The sequence below is a fragment of the Oncorhynchus kisutch genome, linkage group LG8, assembly GCF_002021735.2.
Source record: "Oncorhynchus kisutch isolate 150728-3 linkage group LG8, Okis_V2, whole genome shotgun sequence".
Taxonomy (NCBI): Eukaryota; Metazoa; Chordata; class Actinopteri; order Salmoniformes; family Salmonidae; genus Oncorhynchus; species Oncorhynchus kisutch.
The window spans coordinates 3,448,211-3,467,623 of record NC_034181.2 but is presented as its reverse complement, the minus strand read 5'-3'; the positions used below and the strand labels follow the sequence as shown (position 1 = coordinate 3,467,623).

At 46.1% G+C, this 19,413-nt stretch overlaps 1 protein-coding gene across 2 annotated transcripts in view; it reads right to left on the bottom strand.

Annotated features, from left to right (window-relative positions):
- The window catches only part of LOC109875913 (atrial natriuretic peptide receptor 3), an 89,076-nt gene that overhangs the window by 28,946 nt on the left and 40,717 nt on the right, over nt 1-19,413 (bottom strand). For both annotated transcript variants that reach the window (XM_031829555.1, XM_031829554.1), the window contains exons 2-3: nt 17,346-17,468; nt 13,904-14,079 (exon numbers count right to left, since the gene is read on the bottom strand). In XM_031829555.1, coding sequence (XP_031685415.1) covers nt 13,904-14,079; nt 17,346-17,468 — 299 coding nt within the window. The remainder of the gene's footprint in view (nt 1-13,903; nt 14,080-17,345; nt 17,469-19,413) is intronic.

Sequence of the window (19,413 nt, the reverse complement as noted above, 5' to 3'; positions counted from 1 at the left end):
AATGAGTAGGTGTTCTAAAACCCTGGAATGAGTAGGTGTTCTAAAACCCTGGAATGAGTGGGTGTTCTAAAACCCTTGAATGAGTAGGTGTTCTAAAACCCTTGAATGAGTAGGTGTTCTAAAACCCTTGAATGAGTAGGTGCTCTAAAACCCTTGAATGAGTAGGTGTTCTAAAACCCTTGAATGAGTAGGTGTTCTAAAACCCTTGAATGAGTAGGTGTTCTAAAACCCTGGAATGAGTAGGTGTTCTAAAACCCTTGAATGAGTAGGTGTTCTAAAACCCTTGAATGAGTAGGTGTTCTAAAACCCTGGATTGAGTAGGTGTTCTAAAACCCTTGAATGAGTGGGTGTTCCAAAACCCTGGAATGAGTAGGTGTTCTAAAACCCTTGAATGAGTAGGTGTTCTAAAACCCTTGAATGAGTAGGTGTTCTAAAACCCTGGAATGAGAATGTGTTCTAAAACCCTTGAATGAGTGGGTGTTCCAAAACCCTGGAATGAGTAGGTGTTCTAAAACCCTTGAATGAGTAGGTGATCTAAAACCATGGAATGAGTGGGTGTTCTAAAACCCTTGAATGAGTAGGTGATCTAAAACCCTGGAATGAGTAGGTGTTCTAAAACCCTTGAATGAGTAGGTGATCTAAAACCCTGGAATGAGTGGGTGTTCTAAAACCCTTGAATGAGTAGGTGTTCTAAAACCCTTGAATGAGTAGGTGTTCTAAAACCCTTGAATGAGTAGGTGTTCTAAAACCCTTGAATGAGTAGGTGTTCTAAAACCCTGGAATGAGTAGGTGTTCTAAAACCCTTTAATGAGTAGGTGATCTAAAACCCTGGAATGAGTGGGTGTTCTAAAACCCTGGAATGAGTAGGTGTTCTAAAACCCTGGAATGAGTAGGTGTTCTAAAACCCTGGAATGAGTAGGTGTTCTAAAACCCTGGAATGAGTGGGTGTTCTAAAACCCTGGAATGAGTGGGTGTTCTAAAACCCTGGAATGAGTAGGTGTTCTAAAACCCTGGAATGAGTAGGTGTTCTAAAACCCTGGAATGAGTAGGTGTTCTAAAACCCTTGAATGAGTAGGTGTTCTAAAACCCTGGAATGAGTGGGTGTTCTAAAACCCTTGAATGAGTAGGTGTTCTAAAACCCTGGAATGAGTAGGTGTTCTAAAACCCTTGAATGAGTAGGTGATCTAAAACCCTGGAATGAGTAGGTGTTCTAAAACCCATGAATGAGTGGGTGTTCTAAAACCCTGGAATGAGTAGGTGTTCTAAAACCCTGGAATGAGTAGGTGTTCTAAAACCCTGGAATGAGTGGGTGATCTAAAACCCTGGAATGAGTGGGTGATCTAAAACCCTGGAATGAGTAGGTGTTCTAAAACCCTGGAATGAGTGGGTGATCTAAAACCCTGGAATGAGTGGGTGATCTAAAACCCATGAATGAGTAGGTGTTCTAAAACCCTGGAATGAGTAGGTGTTCTAAAACCCTGGAATGAGTGGGTGATCTAAAACCCTGGAATGAGTGGGTGATCTAAAACCCTGGAATGAGTAGGTGTTCTAAAACCCTTGAATGAGTGGGTGTTCTAAAACCCTTGAATGAGTGGGTGTTCTAAAACCCTGGAATGAGTAGGTGTTCTAAAACCCTGGAATGAGTAGGTGTTCTAAAACCCTTGAATGAGTAGGTGTTCTAAAACCCTGGAATGAGTGGGTGTTCTAAAACCCTGGAATGAGTAGGTGTTCTAAAACCCTGGAATGAGTAGGTGTTCTAAAACCCTTGAATGAGTAGGTGTTCTAAAACCCTTGAATGAGTGGGTGTTCTAAAACCCTGGAATGAGTAGGTGTTCTAAAACCCTTGAATGAGTAGGTGTTCTAAAACCCTGGAATGAGTAGGTGTTCTAAAACCCTGGAATGAGTAGGTGTTCTAAAACCCTGGAATGAGTAGGTGTTCTAAAACCCTGGAATGAGTAGGTGTTCTAAAACCCTGGAATGAGTGGGTGATCTAAAACCCTGGAATGAGTAGGTGTTCTAAAACCCTGGAATGAGTGGGTGTTCTAAACCCTGGAATGAGTAGGTGTTCTAAAACCCTGGAATGAGTAGGTGATCTAAAACCCTGGAATGAGTGGGTGTTCTAAAACCCTGGAATGAGTGGGTGTTCTAAAACCCTGGAATGAGTGGGTGTTCCAAAACCCTGGAATGAGTAGGTGATCTAAAACCCTGGAATGAGTGGGTGTTCTAAAACCCTTGAATGAGTGGGTGTTCTAAAACCCTGGAATGAGTGGGTGTGTTTTACTCCTGTCCTTCCTCTACCCTCAACCTCTCCCATCTATTACTGATATCCTTCCTCTACCCTCAACCTCTCCCATCTATTACTGATGTACTTCCTCTACCCTCAACCTCTCCCATCTATTACTGATGTACTTCCTCTACCCTCAACCTCTCCCATCTATTACTGATGTACTTCCTCTACCCTCAACCATCTATTACTGATGTCCTTCCTCTACCCTCAACCTCTCCCATCTATTACTGATGTACTTCCTCTACCCTCAACCTCTCCCATCTATTACTGATGTCCTTCCTCTACCCTCAACCTCTCCCATCTATTACTGATATCCTTCCTCTACCCTCAACTCAACCATCTATTACTGATGTCCTCCCTCTACCCTCAACCTCTCCCATCTATTACTGATGTCCTTCCTCTACCCTCAACCTCTCCCATCTATTACTGATGTCCTTCCTCTACCCTCAACCATCTATTGTGTTGTGTATCCTGTCTGTTAAAGAGGTTGTGTTGTGTTGTGTATCCTGTCTGTTAAAGAGGTTGTGTATCCTGTCTGTTAAAGAGATTGTGATGTGTATCCTGTCTGTTAAAGAGGTTCTCTGTGACCACGGTGTTATTAACCCCAGCACCAGTTTCTCTCTGCATTCAGCGACAAAAGGAGAGTCCCAGGAGGCCTAACCCTTCCATTTATCTGCAGACTAATCAAGTGTACTGGGATTCACAGGGAAATTAGTGATGTGTACTGGGATTCACAGGGAAATTAGTGACGTGTACTGGGATTCACAGGGGAATTAGTGAAGTGTACTGGGATTCACAGGGGAATTAGTGATGTGTACTGGGATTCACAGGGGAATTAGTGACGTGTTCTGGGATTCACAGGGGAATTAGTGACGTGTACTGGGATTCACAGGGGAATTAGTGATGTGTACTGGGATTCACAGGGAAATTAGTGACGTGTACTGGGATTCACAGGGGAACTGGTGAAGTGTACTGGGATTCACAGGGGAATTAGTGAAGTGTACTGGGATTCACAGGGGAACTGGTGAAGTGTACTGGGATTCACAGGGAAATTAGTGAAGTGTACTGGGATTCACAGGGCAATTAGTGAAGTGTACTGGGATTCACAGGGGAACTGGTGAAGTGTACTGGGATTCACAGGGGAATTTGTGAAGTGCACTGGGATTCACAGGGGAATTAGTGAAGTGTACTGGGATTCGCTGGGGGCCTAGTGATGTGCACTGGGATTCGCTGGGGGGCCTAGTGACGTGCACTGGGATTCACCGGGGGGCCTAGTGAAGTGCGCTGGGATTCGCTGGGGGCCTAGTGATGTGCACTGGGATTCGCTGGGGGGCCTAGTGACGTGCACTGGGATTCACCGGGGGGCCTAGTGAAGTGCGCTGGGATTCGCTTGGGGGCCTAGTGAAGTGAACTGGGATTCGCTGGGGGCCTAGTGAAATGTACTGGGATTCGCTTAGGGCCTAGTGAAGTGTACTGGGATTCGCTGGGGGCCTAGTGAATTGTACTGCGATTCGCTGGGGGCCTAGTGAAATGTACTGGGATTCGCAGGGGAATTAGTGAAGTGTACTGGGATTCACAGGGAAATTAGTGATGTGTACTGGGATTCACAGGGGAACTGGTGAAGTGTACTGGGATTCACAGGGGAATTAGTGAAGTGCACTGGGATTCACAGGGGAATTAGTGAAGTGTACTGGGATTCGCTGGGGGCCTAGTGACGTGCACTGGGATTCGCTGGGGGGCCTAGTGACGTGCACTGGGATTCACCGGGGGGCCTAGTGAAGTGCGCTGGGATTCGCTGGGGGCCTCGTGAAGTGCACTGGGATTCACTGGTGGCCTAGTGAAGTGTACTGGGATTCGCTGGGGGCCTAGTGAAGTGAACTGGGATTCGCTGGGGGCCTAGTGAAATGTACTGGGATTCGCTTAGGGCCTAGTGAAGTGTACTGGGATTCGCTGGGGGCCTAGTGAATTGTACTGCGATTCGCTGGGGGCCTAGTGAAATGTACTGGGATTCGCAGGGGAATTAGTGAAGTGTACTGGGATTCACAGGGAAATTAGTGATGTGTACTGGGATTCACAGGGAAATTAGTGACGTGTACTGGGATTCACAGGGGAACTGGTGAAGTGTACTGGGATTCACAGGGGAATTAGTGAAGTGTACTGGGATTCACAGGGGAACTGGTGAAGTGTACTGGGATTCACAGGGGAATTAGTGAAGTGCACTGGGATTCACAGGGGAATTAGTGAAGAGTACTGGGATTCACTGGGGGGCCTAGTGACGTGCACTGGGATTCACTGGGGGGCCTAGTGACGTGCACTGAGATTCGCTGGGGGCCTAGTGAAGTGCGCTGGGATTCGCTGGGGGCCTCGTGAAATGCACTGGGATTCACTGGTGGCCTAGTGAAGTGTACTGGGATTCGCTGGGGGCATAGTGAAATGTACTGGGATTCGCTTAGGGCCTAGTGAAGTGTACTGGGATTCGCTGGGGGCATAGCGAAGTGTACTGGGATTCGCAGGGGGCCAGGTGAAATGTACTGGGATTCGCAGGGGGCCTTGTGACGTGCACTGGGATTCACTGGGGGCCTAGTGAAGTGTACTGGGATTCGCTGGGGCCTAGTGAAGTGTACTGGGATTCGCTGGGGGCCTAGTGAAGTGTACTGCGATTCGCTGGGGGCAGAGAGAAGTGTACTGGGATTCGCTGGGGGCCTAGTGAAGTGTACTGGGATTCGCTGGGGGCATAGTGAAGTGTACTGGGATTAGCTGGGAGCCTAGTGAAATGTACTGGGATTAGCTGGGAGCCTCGTGAAGTGTACTGTGATTCGCTGGGAGTCTCGTGAAGTGTACTGTGATTCGCTGGGAGCCTAGTGAAATGTACTGGGATTCGCTGGGAGCCTAGTGAAATGTACTGGGATTAGCTGGGAGCCTCATGAAATGTACTGGGATTCGCTGGGAGCCTAGTGAAATGTACTGGGATTAGCTGGGGGCATAGTGAAATGTACTGGGATTCGCTGGGAGCCTAGTGAAATGTACTGGGATTAGCTGGGAGCCTAGTGAAATGTACTGGGATTAGCTGGGAGCCTAGTGAAATGTACTGGGATTAGCTGGGAGCCTAGAGAAATGTACTGGGATTAGCTGGGAGCCTAGTGAAATGTACTGGGATTAGCTGGGAGCCTAGTGAAATGTACTGGGATTAGCTGGGAGCCTAGTGAAATGTACTGGGATTAGCTGGGAGCCTAGTGAAATGTACTGGGATTAGCTGGGGGCCTAGTGAAATGTACTGGGATTAGCTGGGAGCCTAGTGAAATGTACTGGGATTCGCTGGGAGCCTAGTGAAATGTACTGGGATTCGCTGGGAGCCTAGTGAAATGTACTGGGATTCGCTGGGAGCCTAGTGAAATGTACTGGGATTCGCTGGGAGCCTAGTGAAATGTACTGGGATTCGCTGGGAGCCTAGTGAAATGTACTGGGATTCGCTGGGAGCCTAGTGAAATGTACTGGGATTAGCTGGGAGCCTAGTGAAATGTACTGGGATTAGCTGGGAGCCTAGTGAAATGTACTGGGATTCGCTGCGAGCCTAGTGAAATGTACTGGGATTAGCTGGGAGCCTAGTGAAATGTACCGGGATTAGCTGGGAGCCTCATGAAATGTACTGGGATTCGCTGGGAGCCTAGTGAAATGTACTGGGATTCACAGGGGAATTAGTGAAGTGTACTGGGATTCGCTGGGGGCCTAGTGACGTGCACTGGGATTCGCTGGGGAGCCTAGTGACGTGCACTGGGATTCACCGGGGGGGCCTAGTGTAGTGCGCTGGGATTCGCTGGGGGCCTCGTGAAGTGCACTGGGATTCACTGGTGGCCAAGTGAAGTGTACTGGGATTCGCTGGGGGCATAGTGAAGTGTACTGGGATTCGCTGGGGGCCTAGTGAAATGTACTGGGATTCGCTTAGGGCCTAGTGAAGTGTACTGGGATTCGCTGGGGGCCTAGTGAATTGTACTGCGATTCGCTGGGGGCCTAGTGAAATGTACTGGGATTCGCAGGGGAATTAGTGAAGTGTACTGGGATTCACAGGGGAATTAGTGATATGTACTGGGATTCACAGGGAAATTAGTGACGTGTACTGGGATTCACAGGGGAACTGGTGAAGTGTACTGGGATTCACAGGGGAACTGGTGAAGTGTACTGGGATTCACAGGGGAATTAGTGAAGTGTACTGGGATTCACAGGGGAACTGGTGAAGTGTACTGGGATTCACAGGGGAATTAGTGAAGTGCACTGGGATTCACAGGGGAATTAGTGAAGTGTACTGGGATTCACTGGGGGGCCTAGTGACGTGCACTGGGATTCACTGGGGGGCCTAGTGACGTGCACTGAGATTCGCTGGGGGCCTAGTGAAGTGCGCTGGGATTCGCTGGGGGCCTCGTGAAATGCACTGGGATTCACTGGTGGCCTAGTGAAGTGTACTGGGATTCGCTGGGGGCATAGTGAAATGTACTGGGATTCGCTTAGGGCCTAGTGAAGTGTACTGGGATTCGCTGGGGGCATAGCGAAGTGTACTGGGATTCGCAGGGGGCCAGGTGAAATGTACTGGGATTCGCAGGGGGCCTTGTGACGTGCACTGGGATTCGCTGGGGGCCTAGTGAAGTGTACTGGGATTCGCTGGGGCCTAGTGAAGTGTACTGGGATTCGCTGGGGGCCTAGTGAAGTGTACTGCGATTCGCTGGGGGCAGAGAGAAGTGTACTGGGATTCGCTGGGGGCCTAGTGAAGTGTACTGGGATTCGCTGGGGGCATAGTGAAGTGTACTGGGATTCGCTGGGGGCCTAGTGAAATGTACTGTCATTCGCTGGGGGCCTAGTGAAATGTACTGGGATTAGCTGGGAGCCTAGTGAAATGTACTGGGATTAGCTGGGAGCCTCGTGAAGTGTACTGTGATTCGCTGGGAGCCTAGTGAAATGTACTGGGATTCGCTGGGAGCCTAGTGAAATGTACTGGGATTAGCTGGGAGCCTAGTGAAATGTACTGGGATTAGCTGGGAGCCTAGTGAAATGTACTGGGATTAGCTGGGAGCCTAGTGAAATGTACTGGGATTCGCTGGGAGCCTAGTGAAATGTACTGGGATTCGCTGGGAGCCTAGTGAAATGTACTGGGATTAGCTGGGAGCCTAGTGAAATGTACTGGGATTAGCTGGGAGCCTAGTGAAATGTACTGGGATTAGCTGGGAGCCTAGTGAAATGTACTGGGATTAGCTGGGAGCCTAGTGAAATGTACTGGGATTAGCTGGGAGCCTAGTGAAATGTACTGGGATTAGCTGGGAGCCTAGTGAAATGTACTGGGATTAGCTGGGAGCCTAGTGAAATGTACTGGGATTAGCTGGGAGCCTAGTGAAATGTACTGGGATTAGCTGGGGGCCTAGTGAAATGTACTGGGATTAGCTGGGAGCCTAGTGAAATGTACTGGGATTAGCTGGGAGCCTAGTGAAGTGTACTGTGATTCGCTGGGAGCCTAGTGAAGTGTACTGGGATTCGCTGGGGGCCTCATGAAATGTACTGTGATTAGCTGGGAGCCTAGTGAAATGTACTGGGATAAGCTGGGAGCCTAGTGAAGTGTACTGTGATTCGCTGGGAGCCTAGTGAAGTGTACTGGGATTAGCTGGGAGCCTAGTGAAATGTACTGGGATTAGCTGGGAGCCTAGTGAAGTGTACTGTGATTCGCTGGGAGCCTAGTGAAATGTACTGGGATTAGCTGGGAGCCTAGTGAAGTGTACTGTGATTCGCTGGGAGCCTAGTGAAGTGTACTGTGATTCGCTGGGAGCCTAGTGAAGTGTACTGTGATTCGCTGGGAGCCTAGTGAAGTGTACTGTGATTCGCTGGGAGCCTAGTGAAGTGTACTGTGATTCGCTGGGAGCCAAGTGAAGTGTACTGTGATTCGCTGGGAGCCTAGTGAAGTGTACTGTGATTCGCTGGGAGCCTAGTGAAATGTACTGGGATTAGCTGGGAGCCTAGTGAAGTGTACTGTGATTCGCTGGGAGCCTAGTGAAGTGTACTGTGATTCGCTGGGAGCCTAGTGAAGTGTACTGTGATTCGCTGGGAGCCTAGTGAAATCTACTGTGATTTGCTTCGGGCCTAGTGAAATGTACTGTGATTCGCTGGGAGCCTAGTGAAATGTACTGTGATTCGCTGGGAGCCTAGTGAATTGTACTGTGATTCGCTGGGAGCCTAGTGAAGTGTACTGTGATTCGCTGGGAGCCTAGTGAAATGTACTGTGATTCGCTGGGAGCCTAGTGAAGTGTACTGTGATTCGCTGGGAGCCTAGTGAAGTGTACTGTGATTCGCTGGGAGCCTAGTGAAATGTACTGTGATTCGCTGGGAGCCTAGTGAAGTGTACTGTGATTCGCTGGGAGCCTAGTGAAATCTACTGTGATTTGCTGGGGGCCTAGTGAAATGTACTGTGATTCGCTGGGAGCCTAGTGAAGTGTACTGTGATTCGCTGGGAGCCTAGTGAAATGTACTGGGATTAGCTGGGAGCCTAGTGAAATGTACTGGGATTCGCTGGGAGCCTAGTGAAGTGTACTGTGATTCGCTGGGAGCCTAGTGAAGTGTACTGTGATTCGCTGGGAGCCTAGTGAAATGTACTGTGATTCGCTGGGGGCCTCATGAAATGTACTGTGATTCGCTGGGAGCCTAGTGAAATGTACTGTGATTCGCTGGGGGCCTAGTGAAATGTACTGTGATTCGCTGGGGGCCTAGTGAAATGTACTGTGATTCGCTGGGGGCCTAGTGAAGTGTACTGTGATTCGCTGGGGGCCTAGTGAAATGTACTGTGATTCGCTGGGGGTTCCACTCTGTCCATTTACTTTATGTAATGTATTATTCATTGTCTCTATTGCCTGCTTGACCATGTCTTGCTTCTTAATAATGGCACTTAAATACATTTGAGGAATAACATTCAAAGCAGATCTGAAATGTTCCTGATTGTTTCCCCAGTCGATGGCCTAGCCCTCTGTGACACGCACATGCAGCCCCTGGCAAAACGTTTGAAGGGACGAATGCTATTCACTCCGTTGACGCAAGTCGACAGCTTGGAGGTACGATTATAATGTGCTCTAACAATCTGGCTGTCAGGAATGACAAAGTTTCTGTTAATATATCTAATTACTTCAAACTAATGTTGGCTCTGGGGATGGGGGGGGGGTGGTTGCTTCAAGCACAGACCTGACAGCCTGCCTCTTCATGACGCACATTAGATGTTTGACACACATGCACGTGCACATGCACGTGCAAGAACACAAACATAAGCACGTGCAGAGACATTAGCACATGCACACACACTGCTGAAGCATCACAAAATCCATGCGGTGAATGAACAAGACAGGACTGTCTGTCTGCCTGCCGCCTGTTTGCCGCCTGTCTGTCTCTCTGTCTGCCGCCTGTCTGTCTGCCTGTCTGCCTGCCACCTGTCTGTCTGCCGCCTGTCTGTCTGCCTGTCTCTCTGCCTGCCGCCTGTCTGTCTGTCTGTCTACCTGTCTGTCTGTCTACCTGTCTGTCTCTCTGTCTGCCTGCCTCAGAATGGCCTCTAGATTCTACAGATGAACCATTTGACAGCAACACAGCCTCAGAATGGCCTCTAGATTCTACAGATGAATCATTTGACAGCAGCACAGCCTCAGAATGGCCTCTAGATTCTACAGATGAATCATTTGACAGCAGCACAGCCTCAGAATGTCCTCTAGAATCTACAGATGAATCATTTGACAGCAACACAGTCTCAGAATGGCCTCTAGAATCTACAGATGAATCATTTGACAGCAACACAGACTCAGAATGGCCTCTAGATTCTACAGATGAATCATTTGACAGCAACACAGTCTCAGAATGGCCTCTAGATTCTACAGATGAATCATTTGACAGCAACACAGTCTCAGAATGGCCTCTAGGATCTACAGATGAATCATTTGACAACAACACAGCCTCAGAATGGCCTCTAGAATCTACAGATGAATCATTTGACAGCAACACAGCCTCAGAATGGCCTCTAGATTCTACAGATGAATCATTTGACAGCAACACAGTCTCAGAATGGCCTCTAGATTCTACCGATGAATCATTTGACAGCAACACAGTCTCAGAATGGCCTCTAGAATCTACAGATGAATCATTTGACAGCAACACAGTCTCAGAATGGCCTCTAGATTCTACAGATGAATCATTTGACAGCAGCACAGCCTCAGAATGGCCTCTAGATTCTACAGATGAATCATTTGACAGCAACACAGTCTCAGAATGGCCTTTAGAATCTACAATACACATTCTTTCATTCTGTATGGCTACGTCATAGATTCCTTTTCAATATACTCTTTGATGGCATAGATAGGTCTATCTTCCTACTATATTAGTTTAGGTTTCATGAATTGGAACAGGATTTGCTTTGAGTGCTTCTCGCACGATAAGGTCAGTAAGAATGCCCTCTTGTAATATTTTATTTGAGCTCTGAGAACAACGGCCAGACAGTGAAGTAACGTTTAAACCAGAACGATGAATGTGTTTGGAAATTCATCAGTCTCTTCTGGACGTTTAGGCCAAGACCCATTCATGTTTTCATTCCTGACACAAAACAAATCATTCAGCCCTGGTCCTTTGTATAACATACTGTATGTCATGTTAGTGAATGTAATAACAGAGCTCTAACGCAACACACCCACCTACTGGTTGTGATTGGATAGAAATATTGGGGATATGGCAATCCACTGAGATTAGGCTTTCTGGTGAGAGGCTCCGCCTTTCAACTGTAGAGATTTCAATAGGATGTCTTTTTCTCTCTCTCAATTCAATCAATCAATTCAAGGGCTTTATTGGCATGGGAAACATGTGTTAACATTGCCAAAGCAAGTGAGGTAGACAACATACAAAGTGAATATATAAAGTGAAAAACAACAAAAATTAACAGTAAACATTACACATACAGAAGTTTCAAAACAGTAAAGACATTACAAATGTCATATTATATATATATATATATACCGTGTTCTCTCTCTCTCTCTGAGGGGGGAGTCATTTCATTATGTCCACTAAGTTGTCTAGTCAGAAGCAGAGCACTGAATGTCCACACTGTTTGTCTGTCTGTCTGTCTGTCTGTCTGTCTGTCTGTCTGTCTGTCTGTCTGTCTGTCTGTCTGTCTGTCTGTCTGTCTGTCTGTCTGTCTGTCTGTGTCTGTCTGTCTGTCTGTCTGTCTGTCTGTGTCTGTCTGTCTGTCTGTCTGTCTGTCTGTCTGTCTGTCTGTCTGTCTGTCTGCCTGTCTGTATCTGTCTGTCTGCCTGCCTGCCTGCCTGCCTGCCTGCCTGCCTGCCTGCCTGCCTGCCTGTCTCTGTCTGTCTCTGTCTGTCTGTCTGTCTCTCTGCCTGCCTGTCTGTCTGTCTGCCTGTCTGCCTGTCTGTCTGCCTGTCTGTCTGTCTGAGAGACCCATGTTGTAGACATGGATGTCTGAGGTGTTTTAATAACACTGATATTTCTAATAACAACTAGAAGAGAAGCCGTTATCCCTCAACCAGGAAAGACTGGCATGTTGATGTTAGCTCTATATGTGCAGTTAAGGGCGAGGTGTGCTGCTCTGGTTTGAGCTGTAGCTTTTCCAAGTCTTTCTATGCTGCACCTGACCCTATTACCAGACGGTAATCAAGATGGGGACAAGACCAGAGCCTGAAACATTTAGTGCAGTTGATTTGTGTCAAAAACGGAGCACATCTATTTTTTTTAAATAACAGACATACCCTTCCCCATCTTCACAACGACTTTGTCAATTTGACTTGAACATGATAATTGACCGTCCGATGTTATACCTAGTTAAGTTTCCTCTACGTTTTCTATGGTCCCACTCTTAATGTTGAGGTTTATGTCTTAGAGAATGTTTTTAATGCTTTTCGTGTTAGATGTAAACTGGTCTAGCTAACTGCGTCTTTTCCCCAACTCAGTTAAGCCAAAACCACGGCCCGTTATTCAGAGGAGTGTTCTACTACGCTCCCATTGGCTAGCTAGCGTTGTCTCACTCACAGGCGATCAGCACAGAGACTGTGACCTTCCAAGGTAAGGCGTATTTTCTTCTGTTGAAGCCATTCTGTTGTTGATTTACTTCTGTGTTTTGGGTCGTTGTCCTGTTGCATCATCCAAAATATAAAACACAACATTTAAAGGCTATATATATATGTTCCATGAGCTGAAATAAAAGATACCAGAAATGTTCCATACGCACAAGAAAAAGCTTATTTCTCTCCAAATTTGTGCGCAATATGTTTACATCCCTGAGAGTATTTCTCCTTTGCCAAGATAATGACCAACACTTTAATTCTTGCGTTTATATATTGGGTTCAGTATACATCTAAAATGAAAAGCATTTGTATTTGGTTCAAAACGTTCTCTAAGACCTGAACCTCAACTGGAGTTGTGTATAAAGAGTGGGAACATAGAAAAAGTCCACCTGACAGGTGTGGCATGTCAAGAAGCTGATGAAACAGCATGATCATTACACAGGTGCACCTTGTGTTGGGGACAATAAAAGGCCACTCTAAAATACCACAGATGTCAAAAATTTTGAAGGAGAGTGCAATTGACATGCTGACTTCAGGAAGATCCACCAAAGCTGTTGCCAGAGAATTTTATGTTAATTTCTCTACCATAAGCCTCCTCCAACATTGTTTTGGAGAAATCGGGAGTCTGTCCAACCGACCTCAAACTGCAGATCATGTGTTTCGCATTGTGTGGGCGAGTGGTTTGCTGATTCCAACGTTGTGAACAGAGTGCCCCATGGTGGCTGTGGGGTTATGGTATGGGCAGGCATAAGCTACGGGCAATGACCACAATTGCATTATATCGATGGCAATTTGAATGCACAGAAATACCGTGATGAGATCCTGAGGCACATTGTCGTGCCATTCATCCACCACCATCACTTCACGTTTCAGCATGAGACCATGTTGCAAAGGATCTGTACACAATTCCTGGCAGCTGAGAATGTCCCAGTTCTTCCATGACCTGCATACTCACCAGATATGTCAGCCATTGAGCATGTTTGGGATGCTCTGGGTCGACGTGTACGACAATGTGTTCCAGTTCCCACATTAGGACTGTCCTCAACAAGACAGCACATTAGGACAGTCCTCAACAAGACAACACATTAGGACTGTCCTCAACAAGACAACACATTAGGACTGTCCTCAACAAGACAACACATTAGGACTGTCCTCAACAAGACAACACATTAGGACTGTCCTCAACAAGACAGCACATTAGGACTGTCCTCAACAAGACAACACATTAGGACTGTCCTCAACAAGACAACACATTAGGACTGTCCTCAACAAGACAACACATTAGGACTGTCCTCAACAAGACAAAATATTAACTAAGAAAGTGGAAGAAAAGTCAGTCAACGGCATGTTGATCAAAATATGCTTTTCCACAGCTCCAGGACCAAGCTGGCACTTGTCATGTCTCTCACCTCATAAACGTCAATCAATTCAGTTAGCTCTATCTTCTTTCACATTTTTGCAGACATACAGTAGTGACCGTGGCGTTGCACCAAGCACCACGCTCTACCATCGGAGCCACACGGGGCAGGGTAGACTTACGTACGTTGTCACAGTCGTCACAGTCCGGTAGGCCAGTCTTCTGAATGGACCTCTTGACCTCTAGAGAGAAGTTCTCAAACTCTGGTTTGACTGTCCGGAGCAGCGTGACCGTGTTGAGGGCAGAGTACGCTTGTCGCGCCTCACTGTCGTGCTTATCCCCTCGCTTCCACGAGCCGTTGCCTAGGAGACCATACGAGGGGAGAGAAAAAAGTGGTGAAATTGCTAACATGTTGAAATGTTTATCTACTAATGTCTGTCACCATGTGGTGCAACCTAGAGATTTATATAGTATGCAGGTCTGGACCTACAGATGTACATGGTATGCAGGTCTGGACCTACAGATGTACATGGTATGCAGGTCTGGACCTACAGATGTACATGGTATGCAGGTCTGAGCCTACAGATGTACATGGTATGCAGGTCTGGACCTACAGATGTACATGGTATGCAGGTCTGAGCCTACAGATGTACATGGTATGCAGGTCTGAGCCTACAGATGTACATGGTATGCAGGTCTGGACCTACAGATGTATATAGTATGCAGGACTGGACCTACAGATGTATATAGTATGCAGGTCTGGACCTGCAGATGTACATGGTATCAGCTCTGAAATTTGAACCAGCAAACCTTTTGATTATTGACCCAACGCTCTAACCGCTAGGCTACCTGCCACCCCACCATCACTGTGTACAGTTGAAGTCAGAGGTTTACATACACCTTAGCAAAATACATTTAAACTCAGTTTTTCACAATTCCTGACCTTTAATCCAAGCAAAAATATCCTGTTTTAGGTCAGTTAGGATCACCACTTCATTTTGAAATGTCAGAATAATAGTAGAGAGAATGATTTATTTTCAGGTTTTGTTTCTTTCATCACATTCCCAGTGGGTCAGAAGTTTACATACTCAATTAGTATTTGGTAGCATTGCCTTTAAATTGTTTAACTTGGGTCAAATGTTTGGGGTAGCCTTCCACAAGCTTCCCACAATAAGTTGGGTGAATGTTGGCCCATTCCTCCTGACAGAGCTGGTGTAACTGAGTCAGGTTTGTAGGCCTCCTTGCTCGCACATGCTTTTTCAGTTCTACCCACAAATGTTCTACAGGATTGAGGTCAGGGCTTTGTGATGGCCACTCCAATACCTTGACTTTGTTGTCCTTAAGCCATTTTGCCACAACTTTGGAAGTCTGCTTGGGGTCATTGTCCATTTGGAAGACCCAATTGAGACCAAGCTTTAACTTCCTGACTGATGTGTTGAGATGTTACTTCAATATATCCACGTAATTTTTCTCCTCATGATGCCGTCTATTTTGTGAAGTGCACCAGTCCCTCCTGCAGCTAAGCACCCCCACAACATGATGCTGCCACTCCCGTGCTTCACGGTTGGGATGGTGTTCTTCAGCTTGCAAGCCTCACCCTTTTTCGTGCAAACAAAAGATGGTCATTATGGCCAAACAGTTCTATTTTTGTTTCATCAGACCAGAGGACGTTTTTCCAAAAGTACGATCTTTGTCCCCATGTGCAGTTGCAAACCGTAGTCTGGCTTTTTTATGGCGGTTTTGGAACAGTGGCTTCTTCCTTGCTGAGCGGCCTTTCAGGTTATGTCGATATAGGACTCGTTTTACTGTGGATATAGATACTTTTGTACCTGTTTCCTCCAGCATCTTCACAAGGTCCTTTGCTGTTGTTCTGGGATTGATTTGCACTTTTCACACCAAAGTACGTTCATCTCTAGGAGACAGAACGCGTCTCCTTCCTGAGCAGTATGACTGCTACGTGGTCCCATGGTGTTTATACTTGCGTACTATTGTTTGTACAGATGAACGTGGTACCTTCAGGTGTTTGGAAATTGCTCCCAAGGATGAACCAGACTTGTGGAGGTCAAGCAAAGAGCCACTGAGTTGGAAGGTAGGCCTTGAAATACATCCACAGATACACCTCCAATTGACTCAGGCTAATTGACATCATTTATCAGAAGCTTCTAAAGCCATGACATCATTTTCTGGAATTTTCCAAGCTGTTTAAAGGTACAGTCAACTTAGTGTATGTAAACTTCTGACCCACTGTAATTGTGATACAGTGAATTATAAGTGAAATGATCTATCTGTAAACAATTGTTGGAAGAATTACTTGTGTCATGCAAGTCCTAACCGACTTGCCAAAACTATAGTTTGTTAACAGGAAATTTGTGGAGTGGTTGAAAAACAAGTTTTATCACAACCGATCGGGAGTCCCATAGCGCAGTGCACAATTGACCCAGCGTTGTCTGTGTTAGGGTTTGGCTGGGGTAGGCCGTCATTGTAAATAAGAAACTGACTTGCCTAGTTAAATAAAGGTCAAATAAAACATAAATTAATTAGGCCCTTATCTATGGATTTCACATGACTGGGAATACAGATGTGCATCTGTTGGTCACATATACCTTTAAAAAAAAAAGTAGGGTCGTGGATCAGAAAACCAGTCAGTATCTGGTGTGACCACCATTTGCCTCATGCAGCGAGTCACATCTCCTTCACATAGAGTTGATCAGGCTGTTGATTGTGGCCTGTGGAATGTTGTCCCACTCCTCTTCAATGGCTGTGAGAAGTTGATGGATATTGGCGGGAACTGGAACACGCTGTCGTAACGTCAATCCAGAGCGTCCCAAACATGCTCAATGGTTGACATATCTGGTGAGTATGCAGGTCATGGAAGAACTGGGACATTCTCAGCTGCCAGGAATTGTGTACAGATCCTTTGCAACATGGTCTCATGCTGAAAAATGAGGTGATGGTGGTGGATGAATGGCACGACAATGGGCCTCAGGATCTCATCACGGTATCTCTGTGCATTCAAATTGCCATCGATAAAATGCAATTGCGTTCACTGTTCGTAGCTTATGCCTGTCCATACCCCCACCACCACCATGAGGCACTCTGTTCACAACGTTGACATCAACAAACCGCTCACCCACACGACGCCATACACGTACGTGGTCTGCGGTTGTGAGGCCGGCTGGACGTTCTGCCAAAATCTCTAAAACAACGTTGGTATGGTAGAGAAATGAACATTCAATTCTCTGGCAGCAGATAGACATTCCTGCAGTCAGCATGCACACAGCATTGCACACTCCATCAAAACTCAAGACATCTGAGGCATTGTGTTGTGTGACAAAACTGCACATTTTAGCATGGCCTTTTTTTGTCCCCAGCACAAGGTGCACCTGTGTAATGATCATGCTGTTTTATCAGCTTCTTGATATGATACACCTGTCAGGTGAATGGATTATCTTGGAAAATTAGAAATACTCACTAACAGGGATGTAAACAATTTTGTGCAAACATTTGATTTGTTTTGCGTATGGATATAATATATTTATTTCCAGCTTATGAAACATGGGACCAACACTTGAATTAGTTGCATTTATATTTTAGTTCAGTGTATATGTAGGGCTGGGAGTAGTGTTACCATAAGATGTGGAGTTGAAGAGTTCGATGTTGAAGAAGATGTAGCTGCCATTAGTGAGCCTCCGTCGATGAGCAGCTAGCATGATGTCTCGGACGATGTCAGCTCCCGCACACATGATAACAACTGGAAGAGATCAACATGAAGGAACCAGTGTTATACCTCAACCCATTTCAACAAGACTAGAAGACATGAACCAGTGTTATACCTCAACCCATTTCAACAAGACTAGAAGACATGAACCAGTGTTACTCCTCAACCAGTTTCAGCAAGACTAGAATACATGAACCAGTTTGACTCCTCAACCCATTTCAACAAGACTAGAATACATGAACCAGTTTGACTCCTCAACCCGTTTCAACAAGACTAGAAGACATGAACCAGTTTGACACCTCAACCCATTTCAACAGGACTAGAAGACATGGACCAGTTTGACACCTCAACCAATTTCAACAGGACTAGAAGACATGAACCAGTTTGACACCTCAACCCGTTTCAACAAGACTAGAAGAAATGAACCAGTTTGACTCCTCAACCCGTTTCACCAAGACTAGAAGACATGAACCAGTTTGACACCTCAACCCATTTCAACAAGACTAGAAGACATTAACCAGTTTGACACCTCAACCCATTTCAACAAGACTAGAAGACATGAACCAGTTTGACACCTCAACCCATTTCAACAAGACTAGAAGACATGAACCAGTTTGACACCTCAACCCATTTCAACAAGACTAGAAGACATGAACCAGTTTGACACCTCAACCCGTTTCAACAAGACTAGAAGACATGAACCAGTTTGACACCTCAACCCATTTCAACAAGACTAGAAGACATGAACCAGTGTTATACCTCAACCCATTTCAACAAGACTAGAAGACATGAACCAGTGTTACTCCTCAACCAGTTTCAGCAAGACTAGAATACATGAACCAGTTTGACTCCTCAACCCATTTCAACAAGACTAGAATACATGAACCAGTTTGACTCCTCAACCCGTTTCAACAAGACTAGAAGACATGAACTAGTTTGACACCTCAACCCATTTCAACAGGACTAGAAGACATGGACCAGTTTGACACCTCAACCCATTTCAACAGGACTAGAAGACATGAACCAGTTTGACACCTCAACCCGTTTCAACAAGACTAGAAGAAATGAACCAGTTTGACTCCTCAACCCATTTCACCAAGACTAGAAGACATGAACCAGTTTGACACCTCAACCCATTTCAACAAGACTAGAATACATGAACCAGTTTGACTCCTCAACCCGTTTCAACAAGACTAGAAGACATGAACCAGTTTGACACCTCAACCCATTTCAACAGGACTAGAAGACATGAACCAGTGTTACTCCTCAACCAGTTTCAGCAAGACTAGAATACATGAACCAGTTTGACTCCTCAACCCATTTCAACAAGACTAGAATACATGAACCGGTTTGACTCCTCAACCCGTTTCAACAAGACTAGAAGACATGAACCAGTTTGACACCTCAACCCATTTCAACAGGACTAGAAGACATGAACCAGTTTGACACCTCAACCCGTTTCAACAAGACTAGAAGAAATGAACCAGTTTGACTCCTCAACCCATTTCAACAAGACTAGAAGACATGAACCAGTGTTACTCCTCAACCAGTTTCCGGAAGACTAGAAGACATGAACCAGTGTTACTCCTCAACCAGTTTCAGCAAGACTAGAATACATGAACCAGTTTGACTCCTCAACCCATTTCAACAAGACTAGAATACATGAACCAGTTTGACTCCTCAACCCGTTTCAACAAGACTAGAAGACATGAACCAGTTTGACACCTCAACCCATTTCAACAGGACTAGAAGACATGGACCAGTTTGACACCTCAACCCATTTCAACAGGACTAGAAGACATGAACCAGTTTGACACCTCAACCCGTTTCAACAAGACTAGAAGAAATGAACCAGTTTGACTCCTCAACCCATTTCACCAAGACTAGAAGACATGAACCAGTTTGACACCTCAACCCATTTCAACAAGACTAGAATACATGAACCAGTTTGACTCCTCAACCCGTTTCAACAAGACTA